This window comes from Choloepus didactylus, chromosome 13, assembly GCF_015220235.1.
Source record: "Choloepus didactylus isolate mChoDid1 chromosome 13, mChoDid1.pri, whole genome shotgun sequence".
Lineage (NCBI taxonomy): Eukaryota > Metazoa > Chordata > Mammalia > Pilosa > Megalonychidae > Choloepus > Choloepus didactylus.
The window spans coordinates 96,357,608-96,372,493 of record NC_051319.1 but is presented as its reverse complement, the minus strand read 5'-3'; the positions used below and the strand labels follow the sequence as shown (position 1 = coordinate 96,372,493).

Below are 14,886 nucleotides of genomic sequence, written 5' to 3'. Positions count from 1 at the left end.
TTAACCTCCAGGTATTTGTGAATTTTCTAAGTCTCTGATGGTTATTGACTTCTAATTGTATTCCATTGTGGTCAGAGAATGTGCTTTGAATAATTTCAATCTTTTTAAATTTATTGAGGCTTGTTTTATGTCCCAGCATATGATCTATTCTGGAGAAAGTTCCATGAGCACTAGAAAAGTATGTGTATCCTGGTTATTTGGGATGTAATGTCCTGTAGATGTCTGTTAAATCTAATTCATTTATTAGATTGTTTAGGTTTTCAGTTTCCTTATTGGTCTTCTGTCTGGTTGATCTATCTATAGGAGAGAGTGATGTGTTGAAGTCTCCCACAATTATTGTGGAAACATCAATTGCTTCCTTTAGTTTTGCCAATGTTTCTCTCATGTATTTTGTGGCACCTTGATTGGGTGCAGAGACATTTACGATTGTTATTTCTTCTTGCTGAATTGCCCCTTTTATTAGTATGTAGTGGCCTTCTTTGTCTCTCAAAACATCCCTGCATTTGAAGTCTATTTTATCTGAGATTAATATTGCTACACCTGCTTTCTTTTGGCTGTAGCTTGCATGAAATATTTTTTTCCATCCTTTCACTTTCAGTTTCTTTGTGTCCCTGTGTCTAAGATGAGTCTCTTGTATGCAACATATTGATGGTTCATTTTTTTTGATCCATTCTGCGAATCTATATCTTTTAATTGGGGAGTTTAATCCATTTACATTCAACGTTAAAAGCATGAAGGCATTTCTTGAATTGGCCATCTTATCCTTTGGATTATGTTTGCCATATTTTTCCCTCTCTCTATTAATATCCTTTATTGTACCCATACCGAATCTCTTTAGTACTGAACCTTTCTCCAAGTCTCTCTGTCCTGTCTTTGTTTCTCTGTCTGTAGGGCTCCCTTTATTATCTCCAGTAGGGCAGGTCTCTTGTTAGCAAATTCTCTCAGCATTTGTTTGTCTGTGAAAAATTTAAGCTCTCCCTCAAATTTGAAGGAGAGCTTTGCTGGATAAAGTATTCTTGGCTGGAAATTTTTCTCACTCAGAATTTTAAAAATATCGTGCCACTGCCTTCTTGCCTCCATGGTGGCTGCTGAGTAGTCACTACTTAGTCTTATGCTGTTTCCTTTGTATGTGGTGAATTGCTTTTCTCTTGCTGCTTTCAGAACTTGCTCCTTCTCTTCTGTGTTTGACAGTGTGATCAGTATATGTCTCGGAGTGGGTTTATTTGGATTTATTCTATTTGGAGTTCGCTGAGCATTTATGATTTGTGTATTTATGTTGTTTAGAAGATTTGGGAAGTTTTCCCCAACAATTTCTTTGAATACTCTTCCTAGACCTTTACCCTTTTCTTCCCCTTCTGGGACACCAATGAGTCTTATATTCGGACATTTCATATTATCTATCATATCCCTAAGGTCCATTTCGATTTTTTCAATTTTTTTCCCCATTCTTTCTTTTATGCTTTCATTTTCCATTCTGTCATCTTCCAGGTCACTGATTCGTTGTTCAACTTCCTCTAGTCTTGTACTATGAGTGTCCAGAATCTTTTTAATTTGGTCAACAGTTTAATTTCCATAAGATCATCCATTTTTTTTTTATTTAGTCTTGCAATGTCTTCTTTATGCTCTTCTAGAGTCTTCTTGATTTCCTTTGTATCCCGTACTATGGTCTCATTGTTCATCTTTAGTTCTTTGAGTAGCTGCTCTAGGTGCTGTGTCTCTTCTGATCTTTTGATTTGGGTGCTTGGGCTTGGGTTATCCATATCGTCTGGTTTTTTCATATGCTTTATAATTTTCTGTTGTTTTTGGCCTCTTGGCGTTTGCTGAACTTGATAGGGTTCTTTTAGGATTTGTAGACCAATTGAAGTCCTTATCTCTAATTCATCAGATCTGCAGCTTCGTGGAGTACACTTTCTCTAACCGGCAGGTGGCGTCCACGAGCCACCTGTTCTCCACAAGCCAGTTCTCCCCTGCTTAGCCTTCGTGGTGAGTGGGGGAGTGAGTCTTGTGGGGTCCAATTGGTGTACCAAGCTTGCGTGTGTAGTTGGTGTTGCCCGCCCTGTATATGGGGCATGTTTCTGGGCAGTCAGGGAGGGGGGATGGCTCTAACAATCAAATCTCCCTGGTGATCCTGGAGTTTTAAAGCTGCTGCAATAGTCTAATCCTTCAGTTCAGTCCTGCCACAGTTTGTCTCTGCCACTGACCCACAAGTCCTTGGTATTGTCGTATGGCTCCTGAGACTTGCAAGTGGGCCCCTCTTCCAGGCTGTGCACCCCGGGTCCTCTGTTGAGGGATGACTGTGCTATGTCACAGGTGAGTGCCGTCCCCCCAGGGCAGTTCTGGGCTGCTGGGCTGTGTAGGGAGGCTCCCAGTCTGCTGAAATGATGGCTGAATGGGGCTTTGTTAATTCACACTGCTCCACCTTCCCAACTCTGGGACAATCAGCTGAGGTTGCAGGGAAGGCTAATGTCCACGCCCAGTTTTGTGGTGTGTGCCTGTTATTTGAAGCACTTCCATCACACTGGGTTGTCTGGGGCAGCTCTGGGCTATGTGGCTGGCGATGGGCAGGAGTGTTTCCTGTCCCCCAGGATGATGGCTGTGAGCGGACACCCCCCTTTTCTTGGGAAGTTGTGGTGTTTAGTGAATTTTCTCAGCCACTGGATTATTGCCTTTTGTCTCAGAGCTCTCTTAGTTCTGCTCTTGACTTGACCTGCCCAAATTGCAAGTCTTTGAAGCTTTCTGTATTGGGCTTCTTAGAGTAATTGTTTTAGAAAAAGAAAAAAAGGATTAAAAAAAAAAAAAGAGCCCTCCTCAGAGATCTAATGGGTTATTGAAATGCTAAGAGACAAAGCAACCAGGGCCATTAAGGAAAGGTCCACAGGGCAGAGAGATCAGCTTTTCTTCGGGATTTGCATATGCGCCTCAGGGCCTGAGCTCTGCCCTTCCCCTTTCTATGTTCACCAGAACTCCAAAAATCCTCCGCTTTTATTTTGGAGTTTTTCGTGTTGTTTTTTTTTCTATGCCTGTCTCCTCTCTGCTGGGCTGGCTGCTCTCAGATTCTGTGGTGTCTGGTCTCAGTCTATCTATGGTTGGAGTTTGGATCAGTAGAATGGGTTTCCGATAAGGGCTGCCACTGCAGTTCTCCCTTCTCCTTCCCGGAGCTGACAGCCCCTCCTCCCACGGGACTGAGCCTGGCAGGGAGGGGCGCTGGTCCCCTGGCTGCAAAAACACAGATTTCGCTGATCTCAGCAGTTCCACGTTTTCGTGAGTGTTGTATGAAGTATGCCCAAAGTCAGATTGCTCTGTGGTGTCCAGTCCACGCAGTTCCTGGCTTTCTACCTACTTTCCTGGAGGAGTAACTAAAACATACAGCTCACCAGTCTGCCATCTTGCCCCGCCTCATCAGTATATTTCTTAAGGATCAGCAATCTAATTCGACTAACTTCTAATGATTTACCATAGACAGGAGGCAGTCTTTCCCAGACAGAAGATGTCCATGGGGGTTAAGCTAAGCTATCATCACGCTTCCAAACCTGCTTTGGAAGAAAAAACTATCTTGTTTGTAGCAAGCTAGACAGAACTTCTTAAATGATCCCTAGTTTTAGCCCTTCTATATTGTTCATTGGATACCTAGATTTTGACTCAAAAAAAAAAAAAAATGTAAGCAAGAAACTGCCAAACACAACTATCTTTGGGGTTTATTTTTTATTTTTCCCTTTTTCCTCTTGGATTAACTGCTTTTTACATTCCCCTTTGCTGCAAGAAGGTTAATACATTTGTCAGGGAGACACTGCTTTGGGAAAGTATGTCCAAATTATTTGGCTAGTATCAGGCTGTCTATATAATAGCAGATTGTCCACTGCACAACTCCAGGGGGTGCCATTAGCATAGACTACATTGTGAATGGAGCCCTCTGCAGATGTATAGTACTGTGGGCCTTTAGTACTTTCAAAGGGCTGCTTATACCCTCCCCAAATCCTCACTAGTTTTACACACTAGAGGAAAACAAAAGCTTTCTCCCTGGCCAGGTAAAGTGTGAATAAGTAAGTCTATTTGGGCCTCTCCACAAATCTGTCTAGTTTTGCCAACATCAAATATGATCAGATAGATTCTCCTGCTCAGTTCCCTCCTCACTCTCCAACACCATGTTAGTGCTGGAAAAGATCTCGATTACCCTGCCCGCTCCTCTCATGCAACTGGTGGGGAGGCTGATGCCAGAGAGGTAGAGAAAGTCACCAGGGTCACCAAGAGCACTGAAGGCAAAAGCAGGACCCATAGCTCTTCTCATAACATTGACCATACACCAAGAACTGCTTACCTGCTAGTCAAAGTTTCCACACTAAAGCAGGAAAAAAAAATAGTATTGCATTATTAGATATTAAATAAGAACTAAGGTTTATCCCAAGGCAGAAGTCAAAAACTAGTAGTCAGAGGCTAAGTTTGGCATGCAAAACATCTTTAGTTTGGTCAGGACAGTGTTTTAAAAAATCAGGATAAGTTGCCAACATTTAAAAATCACACTTCTGGCTTCATTTGAAAAATCACCAGCATCTGGTCACATTGGATTCACATCTCCACAATGGATTCACATCAGTGCCCTGGCACTGCCTTTAGGTAGGGAAGGCATTCTCCAATATATCCAAGTCCCTAACATTCCCTACTGTTTGTCTAACTGGTGATTTTTTTCAGCCCCAGCTAGGTTCATTACTCTCATTTCTCTTGCCTGATCCCTGACGTGCATTTGAATTTGTGACCTCTTTCCTAAGGGCTCTGAATTTAGCCCAAATGTCAGGAACTACAATAGTGCAGAATAGGGCTCACCATAAAGAAGAGCTTCCTTTGGATTAAGCCACTCTGGATGTCAAAACCTCCTTGGCAGAAAGGTTGAAGAGGGAATTTTAAGCCCCAGATGGTGAGTGGAGAGGAACTAGCTAGATGCCTGAGTTTTTCAGAGCCTGTGATCTTGGCCGGGCTCCCCAACTTCCACCACCTTTCCCATGTTACCTCATTTGTTGGGCAGAAAGCATCTGGTCCTCAGCTGGCCAGCCTCATTAGGCAGATTATTAGGAAGCCTCTGTGAGCCTCAGATGCAGCAGGCAGACTACCACCCTCCCTGGGTTCTAGCGTATACTACCAGATTTCCCCACCCCACCCCCAGACAGCTCCAGATGCAGTTGGACATTCATTTCCTGCCACCTGCTGGTTGGAATATGAATAGCAAGTCTTTTTCCTTTCTCCCAGATACACTGTGAAATTGATAGTTCAAACCTGTATCTAGTGTACATCTCCACCCCCTTCCACTCCTGTGTTTAACAGATGAGGGTGGCAGGGGATAATTCACCCAAAGCCACAGAGAATTTTAATATAGTGCTTCCCCCTGTATAATTAGGGCCCGGTGAGAAAACATTTTCAGCCCTCCACTCCCTCTACCCCAGCAAGGGCAGATTTTTTATATTGATAGGCAAGCACAGGCCCCCTTCCAGATTCCAGGTCCAGTAATTTGGCCAGCTTCCTCACTCTTTTTGGCCCTGGCCCAAACCCGCTACTACTCCCCTCCTCATACACAAATATTTGAGCATCTATTTGCCACGCACTGTAGCACATCCTCTTCCTGCTACTTCTGCAATGAGTGTTGAACAAAATTCATTCGTTTGCCAAAGATTTCTTAAACATTTACCATATATCTTGCAACTTCCTGGTGCTAGGAATATACCTTCTTTAAAAAAAAAGAAGAAGAAGAAGGATGGAACTGGTAAAGATAAAAAGTAAACATTTATTTATTCAACAAATATTTACTGAGTTTTGAGCTTAAGTGCCAAGCACTATGTTCATATGTTCAGTGTTGAGATGCAGTGCACATGACACTTTTCCTCTGCCTTCATTATCTTACAGTCTAATGAGAGAGAGATGAGCTTTAAAATAAAAATAATAAAAAGAGAGAGGTACAAAGAGTTTCTAGAGCACACAGCAGGTACATCAAACCTATACTTGGGAGCTCACGGAAGGTTTCCTGAGTAAAAATTAGTTAGGAGAAAGAACAGTCACAGGCAGGGGTTTGGGAGAATGTTCCAGAGAGAACAACTTGAACAGAGGCCCAGAGTTCAAGAAAAGGAACATGACACCTTCAAGGAATGGAAATACTCAGGGTGTCTGGAGCATAGAATACCAAGCAAAGAGTGATAGAGGCTAGAGACCCAACTAAGATGGCGGCTAGCTGAGACAGGGCGAAAAAAACGCCTCCGTGAAAAACACTAGCTAAAAACCAGAAAGTGACCTAGAATACTGGTTACAGCGATGCACCAACTGGATGAGGGCTCCTAGCTCCAGAGGGGCCGTATACTTGGTGAAACCGGGAGTCGGCATTCTGAAATGAGTGAGTAAGCTGGCTGGAAGACCCGCAGCCACGTGGCAGGCTGGGGAAGCCAGGGTTCAGCGTATGGAGACCAGCTGGCTGTTTTAAAAAAAAAAAAAAAGGAGCGGCTCCAGTAGCAATTGTGGGAACCACGCAGTAAAACACAGCAAGAGGGGGCTGGGCTGGCCTCTTGCTGTCTGGCCGGGAAGATAGCCCACAGCAGATACCCTTGGGTTCGGGGGAACGGAGGGGAGAGCCGGAAGCAGAAAGAAACCCCGCGGCTCGCAGCTGGCCCCCGGAGGGCTGGATAAACTCCTGCCCAGGGCCGTGCCCATAGCCCAAAGCCCCGCCAGTTGTCCCGGAGCTGGGAAGGAGGAACGGTGCGAGGAGGAGGGGGCTGAGACGCCCCGCTTGGCCATCTTTGCTTCGGGCTGGGAGTGCACCGCTGCACAGCCCGGCGGCCTGGGGCTTCCCTTGTAGGATGGCGCACACTGATGACGTAGCACAGCCTTCCCTTGGCTGAGCTACTGGAGGAGCGCGGCTGGGAGGGGGGATCCACTTGGAGAACCCAGGGACGCTACGCCAAGTCTGCTGGTTTATAGATCAGCGAGAGAGAGAGGCTGAGGCTGAACTGAAATGAAGGCTTAGACTTTTGCGGCGGCCTTGAATCTCCAGGATCCTGGGGGATTTGAACATTAGAACTGCACTTCCTCCCTGGCTACCCGTACACACACCCCACATTCAGGGCAGACAGCTCCAGCAACACAGCCAAACCGAGTTCTCCAACTGAACCCACAAGAATCATTTCCCCACACAAAGCAGAAAAAAGGTTGAGAACTGACTCGAGGGATATAGGTGACTCACAGACACCATCTGCTGGTTAGTTAGAGAAAGTGTACATCACCAAACTGTGTTCCTGAAAAATTAGATTGATATCCCTTTTTCTTTACAACTTGAAAGAGCCTATCAAGCAAAACAAATGTCAAGAGGCCAAAAACAACAGAAAATCTTAATGCATATGATAAAACCAGAAGATATGGAGAATCCAAATCCAAACACACAAACCAAAATATCGGAAGATACAGTATACCTCGCAAAATTAATCAAAGACCTACAATCGAGGAATGAAAACATGGCAAAGGATTTAAAGGACATCAAGAAGACCATGGCCCAGGACATAAGCTACATAAAGAAGACCCTAGAAGAGCATAAAGAAGACATAGCAAGAGTAAATAAAAAAAATAGAAGATCTTATGGAAATAAAAGAAACTGTTGGCCAAATTAAAAAGACTCTGGATATTCACAATACAAGACTAGAGGAAGCCAAACAACATCTCAGTGTCCTAGAAGCCCACAGAACAGAAAATGAAAGAACAAAAGAAAGAATGGAGAAAAAAATAAAAAAAATCGAAATGGATCTCAGGGATACGATAGATAAAATAAAACGTCCAAACTTAAGACTCATTGGTGTCCCAGAAGGGGAAGAGAAGGGTAAAGGTCTAGAAAGAGTATTCAAAGAAATTGTTGGGGAAAACTTCCCCAACCTTCTACACAATATAAATACACAAAGCATAAATGCCCAGCGAACTCCAAATAGAATAAATCCAAATAAACCCACTCCAAGACATATTCTGAAAAGACTCTCAAATACTGAAGAGAAGGAACAAGTTCTGAAAGCAGCGAGAGAAAAGCAATTCACCACATACAAAGGAAACAACGTAAGACTAAGTAGTGACTACTCAGCAGCAATCATGGAGGCGAGAAGGCACTGGCATGACATATTTAAAACTCTGAGAGAGAAAAATTTCCAACCAAGAATACTTTATCCAGCAAAGCTCTCCTTCAAATTTGAGGGAGAGCTTAAATTTTTCACAGACAAACAAATGCTGAGAGACTTTGCCGATGAAAGACCTGCCCTACTTCAGATTCTGAGGGGAGCCCTGCTGGAGGAGAGACAGGGAAGGGAGAAAGAGATATAGAGAATTTTAACAGACATATATAGTACCTTACATCCCAAATCACCAGGACACTCACTTTTCTCTAGTGATCACAGATCTTTCTTGAGAAGGGACCATAGGCTGGGACATAAAACAAGCCTCAAGAAATTAAAAAAAAAAAAACATTGAATATACTCAAAGCACATTCTCCAACCACAATGGAATACAAATAGAAGTCAATAATTTTTGAACTGTAATTCCACTAGTTACTTCCTACATGATATAAAATACACAAACTCTAAGGACAAATCAGTGGTTTTGAACTCAATGTAAAATATGTAATTTTAGACAACTATATAAAGGTGGGGGAATGAAGGAGTATAGGAACATAGTTTATGTGCCCTATTGAAGTGAAGGTGGTTTCAAAGAAAAACAAGATTGATATGGATTGAAGAGGTTAATTTTAAGCCCCATAGTAAACACAAAGAAATTATCAGAGAATATAACCATAGAGATGAAAAGCAGAGTTTGGGTTAAGAGAAATGGGGGAAGGGACAATGGGGAGTTAAGAAATGAGTGTAGGGTTGCTGTTTGAGGTGAAGGGAAATTTCTCGTAATGGATAGTGGGAAAGAGCATTACAACATTCTAAACGTGATTAATCCCACTAATGAAAGGCTAGGGAGGGAGTGGAATGGGAAGATTTAGGCTGTATATATGTTTCCACAACTGAAAAAAAAAAAAAAAAAAGTCAGTCTAACTAGATGACAGCTGAATACTAAGGATGAACTTGGATGGGACAGGAGGATAGAGGACAGGTGGCTCAAAGGGACACAGTTGAGACACAAGGAAAAGGAAATATAGAATGTAAGCTTTTTATCATTGTTGAATGTATTGTACTTCTTAGCTGCGCTTAACGGGATTGCATGAAAGAATGTTCTTGTTTGTGGGAAGTGTATACGTGAATTATAGTGAATGCTCAAGGATGTGTGCAGCTAACTCTCATATGTTCAGACAACAGAGCAATAGATGATGGATGATAGGGAGAGAGGGAGGGAGGGAGGGAAAGAAATAGCAATGTGACAGCAAGTTAAAGTTGGTGGATTGAGCTACCGGGGAGGGGGGGTCAGGGTATGATGGAATTCTGTGTATGGGACTAGTATTGTTTTTGCAACTGTTCATATAACTTTGAATTTATTTCAAAATAAAAAATAAAAATAAATAAATAAAAAAGATGAGGCTAGAGAGGTAGGACAGGGTCAGGCCATCTAAGGCCTGTTTACCATGTGAAGGATATTAATTACCTTAAAGACAGAGGCAACCTATTCAAAGGTTCTAGGCAGAAGATGACCAATAAGATCTGCTCTATAACAACACAGATAGGTTGGGGACCAGATTGGAAGCAGCAGAGGAACTACAGGTTGTCACAGTAAGTCCAGGTGGGAGATGGTGGCCCAAGCTAGGGTGGCAAGTGTGCAGATGCGGAGGCATCAGTGGCTCCTATGCTGAGTTTCTTGTTTTCTATTAGCCCTGTCCTGCAGAGAACAAGGAGAAGATAGGTCCCTATCCTAAAAGCTCTATCTAGGAGGGCAAAGTTAGCAGATGAAACTTCTCCGGGCCAAGAATTAAGTCAACAGCTCAGCTGAGACTAAAACACTGGACTTTTGGTGCCCCCCTCAGAGCTCACATGTGAAGATAACAAAGATGGACGTGATGAGAGCCGACAGTAGTGCCTTCATGATTCAGATCAGGCAAGGTCACCATGAGTTGGGAAAGTGATGAACTAGAAGGATACAGGTAGAAGGCATTTTGGTAAAATGGGCACAAAACAGGGAGGTGAAAATACCCAAGGCATTTCTAAGAAGGTGCAACAAAGATGGCAGGGATGCAAAGCATTGGTGCACAGAAGGGGAAAAGCTTCGAAAGGTAAGTTGGAGCCAAATGATAAAGGGCCTGGAATGATAACTTGTCTGAAAATCCAGAGGTCTGTCTGAGGTCACAACCACCAGGGATATGGGAATACAGGGGTAGGAAGAAGCTGTGGGCTTCTGGCTTAAGAGATGGAGGAGAGGCCCAGAGCTCCAGATTCCTCTTGGGCTATTCACCTCCTCCTCACCCATGGGGTGACGTTAATTGGGGTACTGGGAGGGGGAAGAGGGCATGGAAGTAACAGAGGCAAAGCAGGGGATCTCTCCAAATTGTCTTCTGAATTTCTAACAAAAATCCAGTACAATATTCAGAGTATCTGCTCATCTATTACTTCCTCAAATGGTCAAAAGACGCTTGTGAGATAGTGGAGCGTATTTTATCCCATACTCACCGGGGGGTAAAACCCTGAGACTCAGAGAAGGAAGTGAATTGCCTAAGGTGATACAGCTAGCAAGTGACAGAGCCAAAATTTGAGCAGTGCAGGTCTCCAGACTCTAAACCACATTCCCATCCCCTGGTTTGCATCTGTTTAAGTGTGCAAGTGGCACCCCTCTATAAGGCAGAACTCCCCAACCAGCCACAGCCTTTAGGAACCTGGAATGGTGCAGTTGGGTGGCAGGGAAAACCAGATGGGCATGGCCTGGTACCCAAGGGAGTGCCTTGCAGGGAGGGTGCCCAGCCCCTGTCTTATTTTAAGTAGAGCCCCATGTTGAATCTATTCCAGGAGGATGAGGCCGGAGAGGGCCGCTTCAACTTCTCTGCCTATGGGATGGGCCCAGCCTGTCTGCAGGCCAAGGATGGCATCTCGGTCAAGGGTGCCAATAACACCACCACCACCAACCCCCCTCCTGTGCCATCTAAGTCCCCGGAGGAGATGCGAAAACTCTTCATCCAGAGGGCCAAGAAGATCGACAAAATATCCCGCATTGGCTTTCCCATGGCCTTCCTCATCTTCAACATGTTCTACTGGATCATTTACAAGATCGTCCGTAGGGAGGATGTCCACAACCAGTGAAGTGTCTGGGCTGTGGGGGGAGGTTGGGAGGGGACAGGGTAGGAATAGCACAGGAATCTGAGCCTAAGGAAGAGAAGGAGAAGAGAGGGAGGGGCCACACATACACAACTCTCTTTCTCTGCAATATGTGCAATAGCAAAATGCAGCGATGCATGAATTTTAGAATGTGGCAAAATCTATTTAACCTCGGGTGGGCTGGTGGGAGGTGGGGAGGGAGGGACTTTTCTAATACAGGAACTGAGGGTAGGGAGAAAGGGGTGGGCTAAGGGTAGGGGGATAACAGCTTTCAAAAATTTGAGTCCACGGGCTATGCAGTTTTTCTGTTTCGAGGGAGGGTACAGACTGCCCCAGAGCAGAAGGAAAGCAATGTAATATACGATATATATTCATGCTTAATATTAATGCAAAACCACAAGAACAAATGATTTGTTTCTTTACCTATCAGCCTAGTAACTGCTTAAATTTTTAAAGTCACAGAAGTGGTGGACAATTTTTCCCAGAGTGGAAACAGTCACAAATAAGCTGTCCAACACACCCCTCCAAATGCCATACCTTTCTTCAAATTAAGCCCACGTGGACACATGCCAAAAAGCCATTCCACCTCTGCTTCAAGAGGGTTGTGTGGCATGGGGCATGGGCAGTGAAAATGGGAAAAGGAGAGAAGGGAGTGACTAAAGAGATAGGACATTTGGAGACCCAAGGATTGAGCATCAAAATTGCCCCACCTCAATCCTCATGTCTCAAAGCAAAGAACCACACTTGCCCCTCTCTGAGCCTTCTCGCTTCTTGCTTCAACACCCGCCCCACTCCCCCACCACCGCCACACAGAAATGGCCGCCATGGTCTTATTATATTGCCAATATGCAATCTTTTTTTATGGTTAAAAAAAAGAGTAATAATCTTGAGAAATAATATGCAGATAGACTGTAAACAGATGCACTTTTTTTAAATGTCTATTTTTTGGGAATTGCTGGTGAGTTTATGTTTGGGAAGATGGGGTCAGTAGAATGAAATAGATTTAGTATATAATGATTCTATATAGTGAAGTTTTAAAGAAATGAAAGGGTAATACTGAGGTTGCTGCAGCTTAGGTATATATTGGGTAGGAAAAGAGTAATGTTCAGCAAGTCTGTCCATTATATTTTGACATTGCATATATCAAAAATAATGTGGGAAGCTTGGGGGGATGACCCCATTATATTTTTATAAGTCTTTTTTTCCTTTTGTGTGTGCTTAGTTTAAATATTTAGGAAAGTTAGATAAATATTTTTCTTTCCCTCTAACTCTGAAGAGCCAGGACTGTACATCCTAAGATAGCTAAGGACACTCCAGAATAGGAGAAGGATTAGGAGAGGAATTGTGAGGGCCAGGGGTTCCTACTGAAAGACACAGATATTCATAGATTGGTGGTCTGCAAGGTGAGCCAGGGTGGCAGAATTAAAGAGGGAAGCTGTCTCCAACAGGCCTCTGTCCACTTTCCACCAGCACCACTACACTTGAAATAGGTGTGCTAAGATGGCACCATTGTCCGTGACATCCTCCCTGCTTTGGTCCCCTGGCCAGCATGCTGGCATCCATTTCTTTCTTTGCACTTCTGTGTCTTAGCTTTGTGTCAAAACAGTAAGTAGGCTGGTGAGACAGCTGACAATCACTTTGTAATGACGTGAAGTTTCATTTGTGTCTTTAGAGCATCCCCGACTTGGGATAGGATGTAGAGGAAGTGGTGTGAAGAGATGAGACACTGGGAGCCTAGCTAAAGAAGTTTCTCCCATTGTGTGTGAGAAAATGGCTAATGCCTGCACAAACCCAAAAGAACAGGCCAAGATAAGGGTATACAGTGATTTAGGCAAAGAAAAGGCACAACACAGCCAAAAAAAGACTTGGCTTTGACACTTGAATGAAAAAACTGTTTACATCCAGGTTCCAGAGTCAGTGAATCATTGCCTTCCCTTCTCTTGGCCTATGTAGACCAAAAAGCTAAGTTGCTTTCCAGCCTTGGATAATATGGAATAGAATCTAGAATCCTTTTTCCTAAGAAACCTTAAGGCATGGGGGCCAAGTGGGTAGTAATGTTTCATCTACCATTCTTTTCCCCAAAACAAACATGTGCCCAAAGGAGAAAGAGTTAAAAAGAGGAACTTGAACAACTATAACCATCAGTCCAAGAGTGGAGCATCAGTTTTTGAACTGTTATTAGCACCTTTCATTAGCACTATATTCACTTTAATTAAGGGAGGAAAAAACCCTCAGTCCTAAAGTGGTACATGAGTCTTTGGAGATGCTATTAGCCCTTTTCACTAACAATTTATATGTGTATAACCAAATTTTTTTTTTAATTTAAAAAAATTTTAAAGAAACTCTCCCCTCTACACATTTCTGGACTAAACTCAGAATGTCTGAAGTCTAGGTGACTGAGGCAACAGACGTGCTAGGCGCCCATCAGAGACTAAGATAGTATCAGTTGTCCTAAGATATTCTGCCTCCAGTCAAACAGTAAAATCTGCCGATTCCAAATGGGCCTCCCTATCTGAGGCATCTGGAATCACTCTAAGCCAGAGAAATCACTGGGCTGTGTGTCCAGCCTCTGCTGGGTCCTTAAACTTCTGCCACCATATTCAACTTCTAGGCCCACTGGGAACTGCCAGGTTTAGTTGACAGCATCCAATAGAAAACAGACTCTCTTTGAGACAAAGAGGATTGTCACTGGATTCTTCTCTTAGACTATTTCAAATGTGGCTCTCAAGAAAAATAAATGAGTGGAAGCACTACAGCAGTAAAAAGGAGGACCTGAATTTTAGCCTTGCCACCAGTATACTGGATGACTGTGGGTAAATTACTAAGCTTTAGTTTCTCCAAATACACAACATGGTGAATGGTATAGATAGTCTCTAAAATTCCTCCTAGCTCTAACTGCTTTATGAATCTGTGCTTGGACTGATCTATAGGAATTTCATACAACTTAAAGGATAATGTCACTTTGACTTCTAAATCCACTTCATATGTATGTGTGTGTGTGCATATATATGTGGACACATACATAGGCCCACACAATTCTTGTTACCTTTCTTCTTTGGATAATTTGTAGACTCATTTTTCCTTTTGCCCCACTTTATCAGACGTGAACAGTAGTGAGAAAGGGACATGAATTATCATACAGTCAAAAATACCATCATGTATTAGGAATGGAAACACGCTCAAAGAGAACACAATCATTAATATAGAATGAAGGATTCAGCAATAAATTGCATGGATTTCATCATTCTAAAAAATCAAACCAGATAATTTACACTAAATATTTTTAGGTGGTTCCAATGAACAGGGGAATACTTTCTTAATTTCCTCTTCAGTGTGAACCTGGGGATACCTGGGACTACACATGTCAAGTGGTGCCATAAGGGGAGAAACTGGTTTAGGAGCAATAAATGGTTTACTGGATTTCAAAGCCTTTACATATGTAGCCCAATATTTTATGCATTGAGGGAGAATTGGATACTGACATAGATTTAATTATTTCGCCCACATCCAAAACTACAGTTAATCCCAGGAGCCAAATTTAGGAGGTATCAATTAAGCAGAGAGATAGTAATACCAAACTTCTCACAGTTCACAATGTTTACATTTGTTTCAAGAGCAGCCAAAATAAATGGCTCAGCTCTGC

General features: G+C 43.1%; 1 protein-coding gene across 1 annotated transcript in view; it reads left to right on the top strand.

The window, feature by feature from the left end:
• The window catches only part of GLRA1 (glycine receptor alpha 1), a 63,663-nt gene extending 52,435 nt beyond the window's left edge, over positions 1-11,228 (top strand). Inside the window, exons 8-9 of the mRNA XM_037801562.1 lie at positions 10,632-10,637; positions 10,938-11,228. Coding sequence (XP_037657490.1) covers positions 10,632-10,637; positions 10,938-11,228 — 297 coding nt within the window. The remainder of the gene's footprint in view (positions 1-10,631; positions 10,638-10,937) is intronic.
• The last annotated feature ends 3,658 nt before the right edge of the window (positions 11,229-14,886 follow it).